This window comes from Columba livia, chromosome 4, assembly GCF_036013475.1.
Source record: "Columba livia isolate bColLiv1 breed racing homer chromosome 4, bColLiv1.pat.W.v2, whole genome shotgun sequence".
Taxonomy (NCBI): domain Eukaryota; kingdom Metazoa; phylum Chordata; class Aves; order Columbiformes; family Columbidae; genus Columba; species Columba livia.
In genome coordinates this window covers 66,344,226-66,367,044 of record NC_088605.1, presented here as the reverse complement: position 1 = coordinate 66,367,044, position 22,819 = coordinate 66,344,226, and the positions used below count along the sequence as shown (strand labels likewise).

Below are 22,819 nucleotides of genomic sequence, written 5' to 3'. Positions count from 1 at the left end.
AAACATATCTGACCATGATGAAAACATTACCCTGTTTTTCTACATGTTTCTTATGTGTTCCTATGCAAAGACAAAAGGCTGAAGAAACCTCTGAGGTGTCCTGCAACAAGCTTTATGAATGGTGATTAATAGAACATTGGTTTATAACTTCAAAGAACATATTGGAGCATATATAAGAGTACCCTAGTCCTGCAGAGTACTTTTTGTTGGGGTAACATGCAGAAACATTGCTTTCATAGCTAAACATTCAGTGTTACCTTGCCGTGTAGTCAGTCTTCTTAGTCAAAAAAGTCCATAAAGCTTATCCTTTGAATCTTCCCCTTCCTTTCTGTTTTACAGCACTATCAATAAAACTTTAAAATGTTCTTTTTTATGTAGCTGATTGTAAATCAACACATGATGGAGCAAGAATACAGAAATAAGCTAGACAAGAAGTAAATCCGGTGGGTTTTGTTTTGTAGGTTGTTTTCAAACCTCTTCTAAGTTACACGGGAATTCAGTCTCAGGATGCGATGCCGCTCTGCTACAGGATGTACTTTGGAGAGTACCTTTCCTTCTCAGGAACCCTGGACTGCCTAAGAGCAGATATTGTTGATTCAGATACAGCAAAGGAAAGGAAAAGCAAGCGAGCTCGAAGGTAGGTTACGAGATATTTGGAAATATGTATATTGGTTAAAGAACAGCAATTAGGTTTTTCATGTGAAGACATAAAATTCCAAGGAACTTTCATAGAATAAGGAGCAGTCCTGTATTCTTTTAATCTTGTCTATTTTCCTGTTAGAATATTTTTTTTAATCTTCCTATGGAATGGTTTGGAAACTAAGTATTTGAACTTCTGCTCCTTTTGAAAATGGGAGATTGGGGAAGGGAGAGCTGGTGGGAATAATAGTGGGAGAAATCTGAGAGGCTCTTAAATTCTGTTTTGTAATTGATCCTATAAATGAGGTTACCTTCAGAGCAGATGCTGAATTCTGCCACCCCTCAGGCCATGCTTTAGGTTGTGATGGGAAGATTGCATACCAAACAAAGTTTACATAGAACTGAATGAGTACTATGTTAGTAGCATGCAGTATGAAAGTATAAGAGTTCATTTTGATATTCAGACCTAAGGGAAATAAAATGTTGGATTCAGTAAATCAGGTGTATTACTGTGTAAAAAGTGTTTGACTCCATACTAGACATGCAAAGAAATGAAGTAGTAACTTGTAGCTTTTATTTCCTTAGGCAAGGAGCTGTCAATCTTCTTCCTCTTGAATTCAAACCAGCTTTGATGTTGGAAACTTTCAGTATTAGTGCTGTTGTCATGGAGAAGTCCATGTGCACACCTCAAAACTCCACCAATGCCCTTTCTTTTCATGACTTGAATAAACGCTATTATAATACTTTTCACTGTAATTTTACAATATCTTGCCAGTCCATAAGCCAGCATGTGGATATGGCACTGGTTCGTCTTATCCATCAGTTCAGTACGATGATCGATGATATCAAAGCCACGCAGACGGACATCAAGCTCAGCAGGTACACAGCTGGGTCAGCCTCTCCAACACCGACTTTTAAAACCCGTAAACACAGAGACTTCCGCTCTTCTGATTTCAGCCGAAGCTCTCGGGGGAGTCTTAATGGAGGTAACAGAGTGAACAACACCAAGAACAAACGAACAAACAATGAGAACAACAAAAAAGAGTCTCGAAACAAGAATTCCTTGGGGAGGTCAGAAAGAAGAACTTCTAAAGTGTCCAGGAAGGGTTCAAAAGATGTAGTTGACCACATGACTATTCATATGGATGACTCTGACTCTATTACTGTGTCAGAACAGAGTGAACCTTCTGCTGAGTGCTGGCAAAATATGTATAAACTGTTGAACTTCTATTCGCTCATTTCTGATCCAACCGGGATTTTAGAAAAGTCTTCTGAAACTTTTGGGCCAACAGGTAAACTAGTCCATTAATCCAAATAACTGAGTGTGTGCTTTTGCTGAAGTGTATTCTTCTAAAGCTTGATCATAAGGTGTTTTTTAAAAGTTGCCCACTACATCTAACATGGATCAGAGTGGCAAGTGGTGAGGATGGGGAGGGCTTGTAATTAGTTTGCCAAGATGATGTACAATGAAGAAAAACTTCCAAGTTGTTTTGATTCTTTCAATCCTAGACATAGGCAAATAAATATTAGTTGATTAGTTTTGAATTCAGTCTCCTTGTATTGTTGCACAGCGCTGTTAATCTGAATTTGACTGAGCGTGGATTTCTGAATAATTGTGTACAGAGTAGATTGAGCTTGTTCCTGCCTAGATGCTGTTTTGTTTTTAAGAGGCTCATGGAAATGCTGTGTATTACCATCTGTAAAAATACATAAGAAAATGGTGAAATATTAGTTTTGGTAGATTCCAGCAATTACAGGTGTTTGAGCCATAGTGTCATCCAAAGCTATGAGATCTAAGGTAATCTTTTCTCTCTGTTTCTGATGTGTTTTAGCAAAGCAGAAGATACTTGATAGCTGACTTAGCATCATTATTTTGTTTGTGAGTTTAGGTGGTTGTAAGTATGCAGGGAATTATATAGTTAAGCATATTTTTGGGGACTTTTTTTAACTAAAGAATGAAAAACTGAGAAAGTGTTAAATGAGAGCTCTGTTAAACAGAGGATGATATCTTTCATCTACAGAATATCGTATCCACAGCTGTGATATTTTCAGAAAACGTAAACTTTCTTATACTGTGTTTATGTTCTTAATGTTGAAAAGGAAAACTTGCTCATCCAAAACTAACTTATAAGAAGCTTTGGATGTGACATGATCAAAAAAGAAATAGAATAATTGGAAACTGTCAGAGGATTTTCATTGTATAACAATAAAATCACATAAATATGAATATTTATATGAAGTACAGAAGAATATATCAATGAATAATAATTAAATCACATCACTCGTTATTGTCCCCATTGTGTCTTGGATTCGGTTCAGTTGCAGTGTTATTAGAGTAGTATAAGCGAAGCCCAAATAATTTGCCTAAAGAGTTCGCCTGATGTGCAAGATATGTGATCCTGGGTTTTAAATACTAATCCAAATCAGGTATGCCAAGGAATTTTTGTAAAATACCCTGAAGTACCTCCTTTGCATTTTTGTAGGTGTTCGAAGCCCGACCGACCCTGCTTGTAGAGTGGTGTTTGAGAACGAGCAGGAGAACGGCAGGGACGCGCAGAGGAAGCGCAGCCTGGTGACTTCGGAGCCCCAGCACGTCACTCTCATCGTGTTTGGAATCGGCATGGTGAACCGAACCCACCTGGAGGCTGACATCGGGGGGCTGACCATGGAGTCGGAACTGAAGAGAATCCACGGCAGTTTCACCCTGAAAGAAAAAATGAAAGGTGGGATAAACTAAAACGTGCTCCGTGATTAAGTTCAGTGGCAGCTTTATGTGTTTATGTGTGTGCATACCTATACACTAATGTATAAGTATGTGCATGTTTAATATGTTTTGTGTGTAAACAGATGTACGTTATGTCTGTGTGTGGATAGTATAACATTCAACAAGTTCTTTTAAAAGGTACTGTTATAATGCTGAATGATTTTTAAAGGTTTTTTTTGCAGAAAGCACCATGAAGAAAATTCTTTCAGAAGATGGTAAATCCTTCCATTTTCAAAAGCTTTCTTCATGTCACAATTTAATTTCAGTATTACTTAATGTGACTACTAAAACTGTACTTTTTCAAATATTTTATTGCTGCTATATTTTTGAAAGCAGTAGGCATGACTGGAAGTATTTTACTGAACGAAATGCTCTTAAGTATCTTTTTTCTTTAAGATGTACTACATCAAAAGATGACCGAGACGTGTGCCACCGCTCACATAGGGGGCGTCAATATCGTCCTGCTGGAGGGAATTACCCCAAATATCCAGTAAGTATGAAGCCTGAAAATAAAAAATTGTTCAAGTGTGTAGAAGTAGTGTCATTGTGTGACAGTAACGGTATGAAGCTTAACATGGAGAAAGTATGTTTTATGTAGAATCAATCCGCGAAGTCATAGAGTTTGGTGGCAACCGTGCAGCTGCGGCAGAATTGGCCTTGAGTTTGGCTCATAAAGCTGATGGCGTGTGCCCATTGACAGAAGGCTGTTCTGTGAGAGGCACATCTGAGTCAGCTGAGAAGGAACATGGTGAATGTATTAGTAGGTTTCAGTATAGGGCACCCAATTGCACAAGTCTTAGGCATGGTTACATACATATGAACACTCCTGTTCCTTTCTGTTTCCAGTAAAAGATATTAGTAGGTTTAGAAGTGATTGTAGGACCACAGTGTAAATGGGTAAGTGACCTGACTGAAAAAATGTAGGTGATAGATCCTTCTGGAAAAAGAGAAATAAAAGCAGAGCTTTCTGCACTAATTTTATTCCATGCGGTGTACACACAGAAACTTTATTATGCCATGTATATTCTTTCTATTATGCTTCTAATTGCTTTTTGAAACTTATAGGTTCCACTAAACCGTACAAGATTTTTGGGGAGTATTTAACCTACTGATGCTGATTATTCCCATTTAAGATCTGTATTGTTTCTTTAATAAGTATATTTTTGAACTCCCATGCTGCATGATTCTTTGTGTTATTTTTACAGTTCTAATAACCATTCTCCACCCTTTATATATATAAATTCACACAACTGGTGGGGGAGAATCACGTTTTGTGCATGAACATCTGGAATGATTTGCTCGGCATCCACATGGTTGGTTTTTTTTTTTCCAGGTTCACAGGCTCAAAAAAGGCATGCTTTTTTTTGTTTGTTTGTTTCTAGATGAACTTTTTAATTGAGTTGCTAGACAATAGTTGAACTACAATTCTTTGTAATAAAATCCTAGAATCATTTTGGTTGGAAGACACCCTCAAGGTCATCAAGTCCAACCATTAACCTACCTCTGGCACTAAACCATGTCCCTAAGAGCATCATCTACGTGTCTTTTAAACCCCTCCAGGGATGGTGACTCCACCACTTCTCTGGGCAGCTTGTTCCAATATCTGACAACTCTTTCCGTGAAGAAATTTTTGCTAATATCCAATCTAAACTTCCTCTGGAGCAACTTGAGACCATTAATTAATTAATGTAGGTCACCCTCATGAAGTTTGAGCATTAGCTGCGTAATCCGCACTATGTGATTTGGTTTTAAAATATTAATGTTGTAGTAAAGGGGCTTAATAATGTGACTTGAGTCTCTTTCTTCTTTTATCTCCTGCTTAGTTTGGAAGATGCTCTGTAGATACTAAAACATAAAGAATTTTATTAATGTCCTCAGGAAAATTGCTTCTGATAAGCATATTTCAGAAAGACAGAGTTCTAATCTGACAGCCGTGCAGGGTTTCTGAAGGCAGCTGAGGTTTTTTGTCTGTTTCATGCCATAATTTTACTGAGCTTCCACAAAGGGATGGTACAAAAGGAAATGGGGGAAGTAATGATAAATCTTAACTGCAATGGCAAACAACAAACTGTAGCAAACCCAAAATCTTCAACCTGGTAAACTTAAAAGTACGTGTCATATTGTGGGTTACAAGTAATTAACTGACTAATTTTGCATGAATGTTTATTCTTTATTTGCTTTTTGTTTTTCTTGCTTTCTCTTCAATCTTCATCTGTAGACTGGAGGATTTTCCTACATCTCCTACAAGCACAGCCAAACAAGAGTTTCTGTATGTCATATTATTATGTTTAATAGTCTTGCGATTAACTCTGTTATGTAGCTAATGCTGCATTCCTACTGTGTGTTATTGTGTAGGCAGTTGTTGCTTGAATACATTTCAGTTTAATGTCTGATATTACCTGGATATAATTTTAATGTAGCCTGCTAAATATCTGTCAAAAAAAGCCCTTGTAAATGTTAGCAATTTCGCTTTACAGGCAGATACTGCGTTGTAGGGTCACTACTGTAATGCTAGAATGGTTTCACAGGCTGTTGAATTCCTTAGTTCTGCTTTTACGCTTATTTTAAGGAGGTGAAATCATGCTGATAAATGTAAAGGAGCAGACAGATTAGATTTGCATTTAGCTTGGTAAGGAATTGCTGTGCTTGGAGTGTTAGTACCTGTTGTGGTTTCAGCATGAAGAGCACCGTTCCTTTTGTCTTCAGTTACCTCTGTGCTGGGTTTAATTAATTATTAGGCATGCTCACCAGGATATGCTAACACAAAATATGTTCCTGAAAACTGTGTCTCTGCGTCTGCTGCTAATGAAGGTGACCCCTTCAATGTCCCCAGATTGTATGTGCCAATGCAGGTCTTGTCTCTCACAAAAGATGCGATGTTTGCTCTCTAGTTGCTTTCTTACTGTCGAGGGTTAAGATTGCGGGGTGACAATAAAACCCTGGCAGATGTATTGTTAACCTCCTCTCCCCCCCCACACACTTCCCCCTCCCTCTCCCCCCTTTTCCAGGAGAGGCGATTGGGAGGAAAAGAAGCACAGAGTGAAGAGAGTTGGAAAAAATTAAAGATGTTTTACTAATGCTACTAATAAGAATAGAGAAAATAATACAAAATATACAAAACCAATCTTGAAAGTCTCAGCAACTGCAGAGCCGGCAACCAAAGTCCTGGATTAGACTCTGCAGCCAATCGGAGCTGGATTCAGTCTCTCACTAGGCCTCAGTTCGCAGGGACGACTAGCAAGGTCCTCTCCTAATGTCGGCCATAAGCAAAAGGGAAAAGCAAAAAGCGACGAGATCCTCGTGATCTCCCACTTTATATGAAGTATTCACGTGAATGGAATGTTATACACAGTTGGTCAGTTTCTTGCTCACTTGTTTCTCGTCGCCCCTCTCGCGAGATGTCCATCCGTGCTTATCAATAAGTTTGCATTCCATTGCTAGGTTTACCAAAACATGTGTCTGGTTCTCCAGGAAAATGCAGTTAATATGAAGGCTTTAGCTGACAGGCAAATTCACTGAAAGAGATACTTGTTTTTAATAAAACCAGGACACTTACTTAACTGATGCTAAAGCCCAGATGGTCTCACTGGAGTAGTGGGCAAGGTGGGAAGCGGTACCCTGGGCAACCCAGAAGCACTCTTCTGAGCATCCGTTTCTTTTGTTGCTTTAGACCACCGGTGCCTTTCTTTTAGGAAGATTTAGTGCAACTGCTGTTTGTTACAGTGTTTGTGTGTATTTAGTGTTGTGATAATATAGGATTAACTTTAAAATGTCATTATAGATGGTTGCTCTGGAAGGAGAGGTGACGGACTGTAAAACTGCAAATGTTAGAGAAAATAGATAAGCAGTTATTAATTTTTTTTCTTCCTTTCTGCCTGGTAGCAAGATTAAACCAGCAAAAGCAAGTACTTTTTGCATAGTGTGTCACTGAGCAGTTGAATTCATTGGCATATGATGTGATCAACAGGAGTATAAATGTCTAAAAAGACTGGACAGATCCTCGTCGGGCAGGCCTGTTAGTGAGTCATGAATACAACACAGCCTTTGGCTCAAAAAGTGAACCTCTGATGGCTGGAATGAAGGCAAGGCATATATTATTTACACCCCAAGTATCTGCTACTGACTGAATTTTCATGTGACTCAGGGTGCTAGTTCCTGTGTTTGCTGCGGGTCTCCTGCTGACCCTTTTTCCCCCTTCTTTCTAACATTCCCAGTAATCTGCTAGGTTGAGCAATGGTCTCGTAGGCAGTTCTGTAGTGGCACAAAGCCTTTGTTCACAAGTTTGTCTAGAGAGTGATTATTTATGGAACTGGTGCAAGAACATAGAATTACTTCCGAATTCACTACAGGTATATAACTTAAATATTGATTAATTATTTTAATAATATTTAACCAAATCTGTTGTAGGCATATCACCATAAGTAAGCAAACTGCAGATATATAACGTGCAGTACTCATTCCGAATATATGTATAGCCACACCATCCACTTCCATCATGGAAGTAGGTGTTTTGTAGACCAGACAAATAACAGTGAAATTAATTGATTGCATGAAATATGGGAATGCCTTTGGCAGAGGAGCACAGTTAATCTTGCTGAAATCTTGGGAGGTCCAGACTGAAGAGGTTCCTTCCCATCTGATTTTCATGTGATAGCTATATTGGTATAAGTTGTTGTTTTGGGTTTTTTTAGTAAAGTGCTTAAAATGGTATGAATTCACATGTTCAGAATTGATTCTAAATTCAGTACAGACTTTAACTCCAATTACATTTACTTTGAACTTCTAAAAGATGGGTTAAGACTAGACTGTCTGGTGCAGGTCAGGAAGATCTTGCATCTTCCCTTAAACTGGAAGTTGTTCCTGTGATGCTTGAATAGCCTATTTTGTGTTATAGATGGGGGAAAAAATGTGTTTGTGATTGGCTTCAGAATAGTTCAGTCTGAATGGTAGCAGGAAGAGAAGATTTGAGTAGGAAATCAGCAAACATCGACAGAGAAATAATCATGTTTTTCTTTTAGAGAGGTGGATTAAAATAAGTCTACCAGTTTCTTAAGTAATGTTTATTTGTATAATGTTTTTCTGAAAAATACTTGGGAATTAAGATTTGTTTCCTCCTTCATATTTGTGTAAGTTCTTCAAATATTTAGAAATCGTATCTACTTGACAGTCTACCATAAAAAGTTAATCCATACCTGCTTTAGCTCGCTAGTAGCTCTTACATAGCTGTGAAAATCTGAAAATGGTTCTAAAGCTTCCATACATTGATCTGCTGTTGATAGGCCTGTGGTTGTATTGCCCTGTTGTGTATTTCTTCATTACACGCAAAAGGATGGTGTCTTTTTTTCATTTCCACACCTGGGATTTGTTGGGCTAGCTGATATTTTAACATTAGAATAATGAGCCCTGTATTAGGGCTTTGTAGAAGAAACATTACTTAGGGAGTAGAATTCATAGACTATTGTAGCTTTTACCATGAAATAAACCGTCTGCTGAGCAATTCCGGTGATGATACAAAAAGTATTTTAGTTCTGCTCCTTAAAATTTAGTCTTTGAGAAACTTTCTTTGAATGTTGCAGTTTTGTAGAGTCTGTTTTTCAGACATTTTAGCTAATGTACTGCATCTTCACATGTGTATGTCTTTGAGACTGTAATATTCTGTGCTGGCTACATAACAGACTTCCATTGGGTAACCCTCCAATAATTGACTTTAAATGAGAAACATCATTGTGTTACCCCATGTATCTTTTTTAATAGAAGCTTAGTGAATTCTGATATGCCAAAATTTAATTCCAGCATCAAAATCTGTCAACTTTGTGCAGCTGTATTTTTATCTTGGATAACCTATGTAAACCATATCCTCCTTAATATTAAAATAAAGTTTAGACTTCCTATTTTGGAATAGTATGTGTCAATTAGGCATCAGTATTAGTTCACAAACCCATTTATCACTTGCTCTTTATTTATTGCAAAGTGAGTATTTTCCCCATTGACCTTTTTGGATGCTAAAATCAGATTTTACTAAGTTGTCTTATGAAAAGGATGATTCAAGATTATTCCTGAAAAGGACTTGAAATGGAAGCCTCTTATTTGTTCCTGTATGTGAAAATTTGTCTGTGTACGTGCAGTCTGGTGTGTTATCAACTCAGATGATCTTACATTATGCAAGAATAACAATTTAACAGGTACTTTTGCAATGCATGACTTGTAGTTCTCTTAAATTTAGTGTAGTTTTTTGTGGCATGTAGTGCATCTGTGTGTGTAAAGTGAAAGAGAAAGGAATGTGTATGTAGCTTATAAACAAAATAACATATGAATACTTGAAGATTTGGCTAACACTTAAAAACCCATTATAACATAAAACTGTGACTGTTTTGAAAGGCGTGTGAATAAATCCTGTTTCCCTTTCTATTAGAACTGTGGTGAAATGCAGCATTGCCAAATCCCAGGCCCTGTATAGCGCCCAGAGAGGGCTGAAAACAAACAACGCTGCTGTGGTCAAGGTTGGAGCCATCAGCATCAACATTCCCCAGCATCCCGCCACACTGCACAGCATGATGGTGCGCAGCTCGCACCAGCTCTCCAAGCAGATCTCAGATCTCATCAGGCAACCATCCACTGCGTAAGTGCCATTTGTGCCGCTGGTTGCCATCCGTTTATGGGCTTGTGCTGCTTTGTGGGAGAGTTTCGCTGGTCATATGTCGTGTTAGAATAACAAAAAGTGTTTTCCAATCTTTGTCTTGGTAAATAGGGCCCAACCTACCAAAGAAGATGTTGCGACTCCTTTGCCCTCTGAAAAGACTCCAACAAGTATTAATCAAACACCTGTTGAAACAAATGAATTTCCACAGCTGCCAGAAGGCTTAGAAAAGAAACCTATAGTTCTTAAATTCAGTGCCATGATAGATGGTATAGCTATTGGAGCAGCGCTCTTGCCCTCTCTCAAGGCGGAATATAAGATGGGAAGAATGAGGAGTCATGGGATGACAGGTAACAGTTCTCTGAATCTTTGAAAACATTATGGCTTTTAGATTGGCCTTGGTAGAAGAATCCAAGAGAACTTGGTATTTCTGTTGAATTACAGCTACAGCTTTTAATCTGTTGCTGTTGGCTTCATTTTTTGAATGTGGACTTCAATCAGATTGGGCCATATAGAGGATTTACACTATTGCTGTTATACACAATTGCCAGAGGCAGATTAAGAGTAAATGAAGATGTGTGCATTTGTATATAGGCTTCCTCCCATAAGGCTTCCCTCCGACTGCTAAAACCAGTTTATGATCCTTGATTAAATTCTGATTTGTAAGGCTACTTGAGAATGCTCTTTCTTAGAGGGCCTCAGTACAGATGAGGTGGTTTGTAGGACTCACTGCTCCATCTAATTACAGTGAACTCTTCATTTTCTTTAAGAAAACCCAGAATAATGTGTGTGGATAGTTATAGCTCTAGAGGTCTGCGCGCATTAGTAACATTTTAAAGACGCTTTTTCTTTCTAATTCGAAAGGTGTTCTTAGTTTTAAGGATAAATAAAAATCTCTCTTGCAATTTCATACCTTTTCTTTCTTCATCTTCCTTTTACAGGTGCCCAAACTAGGTTTAATTTTGAGCTTCCAAGTCACAGATTGCGCTTCACTTCAAAAGTCTCTGCCACTGATATGTCAACCATTCCTCCTTCAGCAAGTCTGAACCTTCCTCCTGTCACTATGTCAGGCAAATATATCATGGAAGAACATGATACTTACTCAGACCAAATATGGAGCATAGATGAACTACCTGCTAAGCAAGGCTATTACCTGCAGGGGAACTACTTACGTTGTGTGGCTGAAGTAGGTGTTGAAGATGGTAGTCATCTTTGATATCTTGTTATTTCCATGTTTCTGTGCATATTCGTATAATTTTAATAATCTGCGTACTCCAGAACTCTCCGGTTTACAGGTTGATCCAAATATACCATTTGTAATTGTGACACTGAAAAAGAGATTTCTCAGTCCTTAGTTTGATGAGCAGCCAACATATTAGGCAGTCAAGACCACTGTATCAGAGGATTTTGAGTGTTATTTTGTGCAAATAAATAAGGAAGGTACGTTTAACTCTTTTTTTGAATCGCAATATTTCTCATCAGTGAAGCAGGCAAAAGTATATTATACTGATGATTCAAATGAAGTGCAGTTTTAAGCTGAGATCTTATGCCAAGGCATCAGGTGATATTGTATATTTTGAAAAACAAAACCAAAAACCACACAAACAAAAAAACTAACAGAAAAACCAGCCCTGAAAAATTTAAAACCAGTGTATTGGAACTGCATTATTTTGTCATGATTAGACAGCCTCATAGATAGGAGTAACTCTGGATAACCTTAGTTAAATGATCTGGAATTTTCTGTTTGACACAATGTTCTACTCACTAGTTCTATTTGTGTACCAATTAATTTCCACAGTTACTTTTCATGGAGAGAAAAGCGATGCTGCTTAGAAGAAACCTATCTGGTGGGGAAAAGCATGGCTTTTCTGCTGGCTGTGCTTCTTGAGTTAGAAAAATAGTCGAGCATGTTTGTAATTGAGACTTCTGATGTTGGCGTGTTTATGGGAGAAGTTTAATTAGGTGCTGCTCTTTGTTCAACCCATTTGAGTTATTTCCTGGCTGAAGAAAGACTTGAGGATCTCTGGATTTGTTCAGCATGGAAAACAAAAGGGAGGGGCTGGTTAGCAAAGGCAAAAGCCGAGTCCAAGTAGTTTTAGAAAATACCTCTATCTTAATTTTATTGAGGAATTCTTAATAGCAAGTTTAAGTCATCTTAGGCAGACTCCAGTTCCTTAGGAATATTCTTCAAGATCAGATTGGACATACAGTAAGTTTACCATTGAAGATATTGGTAAACTTGTTCGTCTACCCTAAAAATCCACTCTTAGAGGTTGACAGCTCATTTCTAGTTTGTTCTGATAATTATATACTGCCTGGAATTAAATAGCATTTCACATAATTCTGTGAACCTTAATCAAGTCCTGCATTTTATTGTTTAAGCTAAACTTAAGCAGGAGAATAAACTTTTTCATATAATAGTGTTTATCCCTCAGTTTTCTGATAGACATTCACAGCAGAAAAATTGCAGACAAAAGTATTTAATGTTTTTTTTTTATGCCAATAGCAGTATGATTTGACTTGAAAAGATATACCTAAAAAGTAAAAATGCATTGTTTTGAAAGCATAGGTATAGTAGTTACTTTAAAGTCTTATTTTAAAATTTTCTGTTTCTGCAGGTTGGTTCTTTTGAACATAATCTCACAACTGATCTTTTAAATCATTTAGTATTTGTGCAGAAAGTGTTCATGAAGGAAGTCAATGAAGTCATACAGAAGGTTTCAGGTAAGCAGAAACTCTTAAAACCAACTTTAAGAAAGATTTTTAAGCCTGGTTGAATGGCAGCATTGTACCGTTCTCTGGATCAGCTCTTTATTTCACAGACACCATCACTTCACATCTAGCACTCCAGCAATACAGGGCTGCAGTTCGAAGTAATAACAGAGGCTCTGGAAAGTTGTGTAGCTCTTTCAGAAACGAGATGATTTATTGGCAAGTGGAATAGATTGGTTATTGTGGACGAGTGTGTCCGTCTATGATGTGACCTTGGCTGGTTATCTTGTGTATTCACTTGTTCACCTGTAAATTGCAGGTCATTGTACTGCATTGTGTAAAATAAAGTCAGCAGATTCTTTCTAAGGCAACTAGTTGTGTACAGAGAAAATAGTGCTAATACTTGTATTTGTTAGTGTCTCCTGATTCCTAGCTCTTCAGTTCTTTGCAGATAATGTATGAAAAAGGCATTTGGCTGTTGATCAGATTGTTTTGTGTGTAACGCTGGATACTACAGAAATGACGAGTTTGTTTCTGTCATTTAGGCTGGTTTCTGTTCTCAGTTTTTTTTTAAGAAGAAAAATAGCCTTATAATTAAAAACTCAATTAGAGAACAGTTGCAAAATCACTCAGTGCTGTCTCTTTTTTTCAGTTTGCAATGGAAATCGCTTACTGAATTGTGTGTTCGTCTATTTGAGTAGAAAGCCAAAGTTACAAACCATTTCTTTTCTTAAATAAAAAACTTGGTCCAACTGGATCACAGCTTGTCAGTGTTTAAAAACAGATCCACTCACTAGTTTTTGTTGTTAGAGACTTTGTGTTTAAGAACCAAAAGCAAACCAAGAAGCTGATATATTGTGCCATGCAGTGGTATTTAAGTTCAGCAAACAAGTTCTATTACCCCACAGACTGGAAAAGAGTATAATATTATACTGTTTCTTCTGATACGTGACTACTTTGAGGGGAGATGTAAGCACTGGAAGTTTTGTTTGACAATTTAGTTATCACTTGGTAGTTTGTTTGTTTTTAAATACAGGAATTTAATTTATTGTGGATATTGTATATGTATTCATGCATACAGACCCACAGAAACATACATAAAAGAAATGCTCAGGTCTGGATGACATGCCCTGAAGGGAGTTAGGAGATGCAATGAAGAAAATAGAAAATGTCAGAATCTCTGCCTGATGTTTGTTCCAGGCAAAATATGTTAGCATCGAGAGAGAAGAGAACACTAGGGGAAGCATAAACCTTCAACAGCTGTCATTATTCCATTAGAACAATTTTTATAGAGGAGCATAAGGTGCTAAAACAGGAAATCTGTATTAGATTTCTTCTACAACATTTCCCAGTTTCTAGATTTCGGCATCTCCTCTTTTCTTTTATGTGAGGGATTTATTGCCATTGCTGGTTCTTTGCTTTTCCAGACTATAAATTTCTATTGCAAGTAGCAGGCTGATGGTTTTTCAAATGTGATTACTGCCTTCCAGCTTGCGGTAATTCAGTGGGAACATGGTGAGATGCAGCAATCCACAGGTTTGGGTGCTGAATGTGGAGCAATGGGGGAAAGAACAGTTTTTGTCCTTCTGTCTTGTAGCAAAGGGATTTACATGTCCTGAAAATTCCAGTTACTGTAATAAACTAAAATGTTTTCTCTAATTATGGTTTCTGTTGCACTAAAATATTGATTGCATGTTATCCTTATATAAAAACTGGGTAAGTACCAATTACTTAGGGCAAAGTTGCACAGATTAAAAGCTAGTTAATGAACAGAGCAGTTCATACTAACTCCATCTGCAAGCTGAGGGCAGTGTTGATTTAAAGACAGCTGGTGACTACTTTCAGACTCATAGCACTTTTTGCACTGGTTAAAGATTCAAATCCAGCTGCTGATTTAGTTTCATTCAAGAAAATTATTCTCACTTAAGTAAAAGGGTAGATAGAGAAATTTGATTTTAAAGTAGTAATGCTTTTTTTTTTTTTAGCTGGGAAATGTTTTGCAAACTTGATGAAGTAATGTTATTGCACAAATAGCCTCTCATATGCATATGGAGAATATATGAAAGATTAGTTAGTCATCTTGCTCAGAACCTTTAGGTTACCATAGTAGATTTACATGATCCTAGTTAAGGCTGTTTGAGGGAGGAGGGGGGAATAAAACCAAACCAAACCACAAAAACGAACGGACAAAACCCCACAAAACAACAAAAAGAAGAGGAGATTATTAAGACTATTGGGAGAAGAAAAACACCCAAATTTAAAAAAAAATAATGTTCTAGAAAACTTATGGGTGTGGCGGTTCATTGTTTTGTTTGGAGGGTTTTTTTTTTAATCCATGATTTTAACTGCCTATTCTTACCGTCAAATAGCTTTAATTAGAAGATTTGGTATATATGGAGAGAATTACTGGCTTATCCTTTTCCAGCAGCAAGCCCTTCCTATAAACTAAGATTCAATATAGATCATATCTCACGGAGAATTTAAGGCAGGGTTGCTCCGTCAGGTTAGGGCCTATGGGGATATGTAATTTAGGATGGAGTGTGCCAGGATGAGGAAGTAAACGCAAATATAAAGTAACCATAGAATACTTTTTTCTCCTGTCATGGAAAAATAGTGATATAATTTCAATTCCTTTTTTCATGCAGTTTGCACTGTATTGGGTCAAGTGTTCATGGTTTTTTTGTCAGATAATTACAAGATAGATTGGTGCAGAAGACAAAACACCTTTTTGAAAACGAGGTGTTACTTCTTGAGGCTTTGCGCCCTCCTGTGGAAGGTTTCTCAGGACAGGGGAACCTGACTCTGCCTTGGATCTTAGTAGAGGGTTATTAACTACGTGTAACAAGCTGAAGCTGCACCCATGTCTTCCATCTTCAACCCATATTTGTGTTTATAAATCTTTAACACTGTCTAGAATGAGGCTTAATTCACTGACACTTTTTAAATGTCTATTTGTTTTAAAATGTTTTCTTTGTTACAACTCTCAATGTGTCCCTTTAATGTGTACAGGAGGGGAGCAGCCAATACCTCTTTGGAATGAACATGATGGCACAACCGATGGAGAAAAACCAAAAATTCTTCTTTATTCATTGAGCCTGCAGTTTAAGGTGATAAGTTTATGATGACAAAACAGTGGTCCCAGATGCTATTAATGGCTTTTAGGCTTTTACCACAAAGCTTACTGAGTTGGGAATACTCTGCATGAAGAAAAGGACCCAACCTTAAGTTTGGTTCCTGTGATCTTTTGAAACAGCTTAGTGACATTGCATTGTGAAAAACAATAATGCCTTCTTTTTTTGCTACATAGTGAAAAGTTAGGTTTGGGTTTGTGTTTGTTTCGTTTGTGTGTTGGGGTTTTTTTTGTGTTTGGTGTGTGTGTGTTTTGGTTTGGTTGGTTTTGTTTGTTTTATCCCCTTTCTCTTTATGTCTCTGAGCCAGATCCTAATAACTTTGTACCTTCCGTATTCATCAGGGGATTCAGGTGACAGCTACAACTCCCTCAATGCGAGCTGTGAGATTTGAAACTGGATTGATAGAACTTGAGCTCTCAAACAGACTGCAAACCAAAGCAATGCCTGGAAGTAGCAGCTACCTCAAACTGTTTGGGAAGTGCCAGGTGGATTTAAATCTGGCACTAGGACAGATTGTTAAACATCAGGTTAGTGCTCCACATCTTTGCCTGGGGTGTTCTGACTTAATACATTGTGACTAAAAAAATACATAACCAAGTCAAGAGACTGTATCACATATGTTTTTTTCGGATTTGGCCATGGAGCAGCTGCGGAGAATGTTGGTTTTTTGTTTGGGTTTTTTAAAAGCTTTTTGGTTGTTTCGGGGTTTTTTTCCCAGTTTTATTGTTGTAAAAGTTTAAGCATTCTGAAGCACACGCTTGTGGCAACTTCCTTCATGAATATGCGCTCGTATTTTGTTAAATAGTCACTCAAAATAAGTTTTTGCACTTGAGTCCAGAAGGGGCTGAAGATGATTTTTGCAGAAGAATTAGCAAATGTTCATTATGAAGGCCAGCGGGCATGCATTAAACATGGAAGGACTCAAGTATGGGCTATTTAAATGCTATTATTGTCTTAAAATTTATCCCTTTGCAACAGTAGTGGCCTTGCCACTGAGTAAAATTCAAAATTTTAATTGACATTGCGATTATTTTAGGGTACATGAATGAAATAATAAATCAGACAAGATCCAGACTTGGCTAGACCTACATTCTGACCTACTTTGTCTCAGTTTGACAGTTGTATCTCTTGGATTCTTAAACCCGCTGTTACCTGGAATCACTAATTCTATGATAGGAAAATATTTTGTGATGCCTAGAAACAAACAAATATAAATCTTAATCTAGAAATGTACCGTCACAAGAGAACATCTCGATATGTAAATACTTACTTTAATTAAAAGATTATTATAAATAAGGAAAATAACACTACAATTGGAATTTAATGTAAGGAAATGTAATATGCTCGAAGGAGCTTTGGTTAGAGGAGAAAAAGGGGAAAGGAGACCTCTTCTTGTAATTTTACATTTTGTCAAATGCAGTAATTTTGTTTTTCCCTGTTCTAAACTCCTCCCTGCTGCAAACCCCATTTTTTGGAACATGTGAAGGTTTATGAAGAAGCTGGCTCAGACTTCCATCAAGTTGCCTATTTTAAGACAAGAATTGGATTAAGAAATGCTCTTCGAGAGGAAATCAGTGGCTCATCAGACAGAGAAGCTGTGCTCATTACTTTGAACAGACCAATTGTTTTTGCCCAGCCTGTGGCCTTTGATAGAGGTACTGAAGAGACAGTTGTTACAAATTTGTTTTCATACTGAGGAAGCTCTATGTTTTTTTTCAGTGAGGCTTGATTATTCAAGATACAGTATATTTCATGTCAAATCAGAATGTTATCTAAAGTAAGTTAGCTGACAAATATACATCTACTTTATGCGAACAAGTTAATAATTCCTAATGTAAAAAACTCAGTTCGCTGAGGTGATTAGTTTTGAGGCGGTTTGGAGAAGTTGCTTTTGTTAAGTCTCTATCAATGAATAATGGTGAGAACAGCATCGTTTTCTGTATTTTAATGTGTTAACTTTGATGCTAAATGATTGGCTTTGTGCTTCTTCTCCTTTGCAGCATGAACCTCTTTATTACATCCTGAATATTTGTTCGTGTCCATTGTTGTACATGCACTGTCTTAAAGTAATGGAGAAACTGTAAAAATCAAAAAACTAGCTTGTGAATGTGAAGGGGCTTTTTGTATATATTGATTTCAGTTAAGCATTTCTGGTTTCTTCAAAAAGCTGTGCTGTTTTGGCTGAACTACAAGGCTGCGTATGACAACTGGAATGAACAGAGAATGGCTTTACATAAAGATATTCATATGGCTACAAAAGAAGTAGTAGATATGTTGCCTGGAATCCAGCAAACCTCTGCACAGGCTTTTGGGACCCTCTTTCTTCAGCTGACTGTCAATGACTTAGGCATTTGCCTGCCCATCACAAACACACCTCAGGTAATCAAAACGTCTGAAGCAGCGTGACTGTAGGTCTGTCGAAATGTCCATTCATATGTGGTACGTGACCTTTATGTCCGTAAGCGTTAATTTTTCATCACACCAACACAGAAGTCGTAGGATGCCGATAACTGCACAAGTGACATTGCTTGTAATAGAAATGTTCTTCTTGATAGAAGGACTAAGCTATGCAGGTTTCAGCTGATGCGTGTGTTTTGGGGAAACACAGTGGATTCTTGTTTACACCACATGAGCTCAGCACTTTGGAAAGTCCTTGGAAATGTTTAAGACGGAGCATATTTTCTTGCAAGTTTCCAGCACAAATTCCAGTTAATCCTGTATTTTTCATATGAGTGTAGATGGAAAAACTCTGAAAACTCTTGGCTTTAATGTATGTTTCTTTTTTAATTTATTTAATCAAAAGAAGAAATGAGGGCATGAATAACTTTGAGAAAGATATAGAGATGTATGTTTTCAAAAAATACTTCTATTTAGGGACTCGGACTGGGTTAAAGAAAGAGATTTAAAATGCAGTCATGAACCATAAGTATATCGCTGTAGTACAGGGTAAGTCTAATCAGTTACACAGAATGATGTGTTCTTTAATGTGCAGTTAACTAGTTTCTGCATTAATGTAATGCCCATATTGTGCAGTATGTTAATGCAACTGGTTCTGTAAGAAAACTTGCATTGTGTTTCTGGAATCCCTTCCACTCGAGTTTAACGTTGACTGACTCAGTAATGCGTTCGCAGGTTAATGCTTTGTGGCCGTGCAGCTCCAATTCCACTGGCTGTGCAGCATCCTGAGCTTCTTGACATCCAGCGCAGCATGATCCAATGTGTTCAACGTGACATTTAGCTGAATGTATTGATAGTTTCTTCATATAGAGAGGGAGGCAGCAGAATCAGTGGACCTAGCTTTCTTGAAAATCTCCGTGTTTATCATCAGCTAAGAAACAATTCTGTGCAGACTTGTATTCCTCCTGTTCTTCCATTCTTAGAAATGACTGCTATTATGCCTGTTGCTTCATATATAAGGTGATGATATGATCTTCACCTCTTGAAGTATAAAATTGAAAATACTACGTTTTCAGTGCGCAGAGTTTAAAAACACGTGAAGCAATAGAGCATTTTTAGAATAGATAATGTTAGATGGCTTTGAAAGAAAACCTTGGATTCAGAGACTCTTTGTATGTTGAACTGGGAGTATTCTTAATGGGGAATAATTCCAGAACAGGAATAGATCATTTTAGTGGTATAGAAGGAAATAGGCGTAATACATAGAAATGTAAAGGAGTAATGAGGCAAAACCTAGAAGTCATAACAACATAATATTTTGACTGTGAGTCTTCTACCTGGCAGCTATGGACAAACCAGATTTAGTTTTGTGCTCTTACATGTAACAAATTATAGTAACTTATGGAAAATACATTCTGGCTTATGAAGTCTTAAGCTGTTATAGAATAGCACTTTTTGTCATTGTACTATCAACTCATGTACAGCCCTCCTTGGAAAAAAGAATTGATCCTGGGCTTGTGTTCTGTGGTCACAGGGTCATATGGTTTATAGCGCTTGATCACCTAGTCCTTGATCAAACGTGGATTTTCTTCCCTTTACCAGATGGGCTTGAATCTAAAATATTTACAATGTAGGTGTTGCATTTGCTAGAAGACAACAATGCAAGACATTGTACAGACAGATGTGATTGTTTTGAAACTTTCTGCAAAGAAGGAAAAATACAAGAAAATATGAGAAGGAGATCAGTTTTCTAGTAGGGAAAGATAAACGGCATTTAAGGCATGTGCAATATCACTTGGACATTGCAATGACTAGTAAATTCTCTCTGTGATTTTATTTTCCAGTCTAACCACACTGCAGATCTTGACACTGGCTCTGCTTTAGTCCTGACTATTGAAAGCACATTAATCACTGCCTGCTCCTCAGAGTCCTTAGTTAGCAAAGGTCATTTTAAAAACTTCTGTATCCGCTTTGCTGATGGTTTTGAGACAAGTTGGGATGACTGGAAACCAGAAATAAGAGGAGATCTAGTCATGAATGCATGTAAGTGGGTGTGATTTCATACTGGACAACAGTATTTCAGATATAAAAGCATTTTTACCCTTTCCTGTGACTTTTAAAACTGCTGAAGTTTGCCCAGAAAGCTAAAGCAAACACCTTGGCCTCTTGAAAGCAAAATAATACAGATCTAAAAGGTTGTATTCCTTTGTTGCTTTCCTTTATTAATAATATTGTTGCTGTATGTCCCATTGTAATCATTTAAGCTCTGTCTGAGAGATGTTGGAAGAGTTGGATGCATTTCTTTTAGATCATTTTAAATAGTTTAATATAAATTATTTTCATTTATATATATCTATATCTTTCATTATGGTGAAGATTCTAGAATTTATATGGAATTTTAAGTTGATATAAACTTGAATGTTACCAAGTAAATTCACTTTACTAAATAAGAAAAGTCATTCAGTGGGAATTAAAACTAAGCCTCCTATCAAACACAACTCATGCTTTAATTGTGGAGGGCAAGAGACTGACGTGGAATGTGGAAGGGCTGGTATAAAGTAACTTGGACTCTCTGCCTAATCAGTGTGTGTGCTTCATATGCTTCATATAGGTGTTGTGCCAGACGGTACATATGAAGTATGTTCTAGGACTACAGGACAGGCTGCAGCAGGTAATGCACTTTTTGAATAAATCAGTTCCTATATAAAGAAAGTGGTCATAAAAGATGAAAATTAAATCCTTTGATAGCTGTGTTGTAACTTAATTTGTGGTTTGTTTTTTGTTTGTTTGTTTTGTTTTTCTGGTGAAACCCTTCCATGTTTTTGTCTGTGCTATCTTTTCAAGCTATTCCAAGTTTTGAGTCACATCAGCAACACTGGTTTTAGATTTTTAGGTGCAGGAAAACACACAGTGTAGATATGTTTGTTCCTTGGTTGGAGAATCGTCCTTTGTAACAGCAATGGTGTCCTAGCGCTTCCCATCCTTGAGGCTGCTAAATCTTCCAGTCCTTCTAATGCTGAGACTGCATCCTGAGCTCCTGCTCCTCCCTCCCCACTTCCAGAGATGGCTTCTGTTCATCCCCAGATCGCTCTCTTCCCAGTCTCTCCTGCTGAGTTGTTTGGAAATTCTCCTCAAACATACCTGGCACTCTCTGTCTTGGTCATCATACGTGCTGTTTGCTTCTTCTCATCTCTTTGCCCAAATGTTGCATCTGCGGTGTCTCCTGTCCCCGTAGTTTTTGTTCGTTGTCACCCAGTTGCTTTTTTGTGCTGGGGAGACATAAAAATGAAACACGTTCTGCAGCCATTAAAACTCTACCTCAGATGGAATTTTGAATGGAGAAAACCAGGATGAATCAATTCAGAAGGAAAAACGGTAACTTGTGGTGTTCTGCTTAAAGCATGTTCTGTATTTTGATGCTGAAAGGTAGCAATCCTTAGAAGAATCCTAAGATATTATATTCAGCAGGCACATATGCATATATTATAATATTTTCCAGCTTCATTACTGAAGACTTGAAATTGTAAATAAGTCAGCATTTTTACATGCAGATGGGCATCCTTTAGGTTTCTTGCTGTTAGAAATCCTGTTCTGGAATAGTGTACTTGGCTGCAATTGTAAGAACTGAAGTGGGAGATGCTCTCTTCAGCTTGGCTGAAGGAAATGTATTTTCATTAGGTTTGTCTGTGTGCATCACTTGTTGAAGAAATACTACATAGCTGTGAAGTACTCCAGCAATCATTTCAGTTGTGGAATATGTTTTCTTCAAGACAGTTCCTTGTAATGGATAAATATTGTCTTGGCTAACTAACACAAAATTCACTATGGGGAATTTTTTTTAAAAGAGGAAAAACTTCAAACTTTTTTTTTTCTTTAAAATACAGAAAGTAGTAGTGCTGGAACCTGGACACTGAATGTGTTGTGGAAGATGTGTGGTATTGATGTCCACATGGATCCAAACATTGGGAAAAGGCTGAATGCTTTAGGCAACACCCTCACCACGTTGACAGGCGAAGAAGATATTGATGATATTGCTGACCTCAACTCTGTAAACATAGCTGACCTTTCAGATGAGGATGAAGTTGACACTATGTCTCCCACTATACATGCGGTATGTGAAACAATCGAAATGAGTGCTACTGATTGGAAAAGGCATGATGAAGTTTTCAGTCAAATGGAGAGATCATAGCCTTGAGTTGAGTCCAGCATGCTACTCCTTATAGCTCATGTAACTCATGTTGCAAATATGAAACATTTGTGTGTTAGTTTTCAAACTCCCTATTTCAAAGGCACAGATCATATTTTTACTGGTGTTACTTGGAAATATTGATCTGGATTTGAAAACATGGAGACACAGTACGTAACTTCAGGAATGTGAATTGGAAAAGCTGTGGCTGTAGATAGGTTTTCTTAACAGGAAAGTAAGTTACTAACGTGAACAAATTAGAAAAAATTCTTTTTCGGTAATTCTACCCAATATGCTGCTGACCTTGCTTTTTAATTTCGCATAGAAATGTTTTAACAGATGTTCTTTAATGG

General features: G+C 37.4%; 1 protein-coding gene across 19 annotated transcripts in view; it reads left to right on the top strand.

The window, feature by feature from the left end:
- Positions 1–22,819, top strand: part of BLTP1 (bridge-like lipid transfer protein family member 1) — a 127,858-nt gene that overhangs the window by 76,022 nt on the left and 29,017 nt on the right. For 18 of the 19 annotated variants that reach the window (XM_065062105.1, XM_065062120.1, XM_065062119.1 and 15 more), the window contains exons 45-60: positions 462–637; positions 1,225–1,931; positions 3,123–3,362; positions 3,800–3,893; positions 5,622–5,672; positions 9,816–10,022; positions 10,152–10,390; positions 10,982–11,226; positions 12,659–12,764; positions 15,762–15,859; positions 16,225–16,410; positions 17,370–17,538; positions 18,051–18,262; positions 20,125–20,323; positions 20,892–20,951; positions 22,165–22,391. In XM_065062105.1, the coding sequence (XP_064918177.1) occupies positions 462–637; positions 1,225–1,931; positions 3,123–3,362; positions 3,800–3,893; positions 5,622–5,672; positions 9,816–10,022; positions 10,152–10,390; positions 10,982–11,226; positions 12,659–12,764; positions 15,762–15,859; positions 16,225–16,410; positions 17,370–17,538; positions 18,051–18,262; positions 20,125–20,323; positions 20,892–20,951; positions 22,165–22,391 (3,216 nt within the window). The remainder of the gene's footprint in view (positions 1–461; positions 638–1,224; positions 1,932–3,122; positions 3,363–3,799; positions 3,894–5,621; positions 5,673–9,815; positions 10,023–10,151; positions 10,391–10,981; positions 11,227–12,658; positions 12,765–15,761; positions 15,860–16,224; positions 16,411–17,369; positions 17,539–18,050; positions 18,263–20,124; positions 20,324–20,891; positions 20,952–22,164; positions 22,392–22,819) is intronic. The other variant, XM_065062106.1, reaches the window with a different exon arrangement.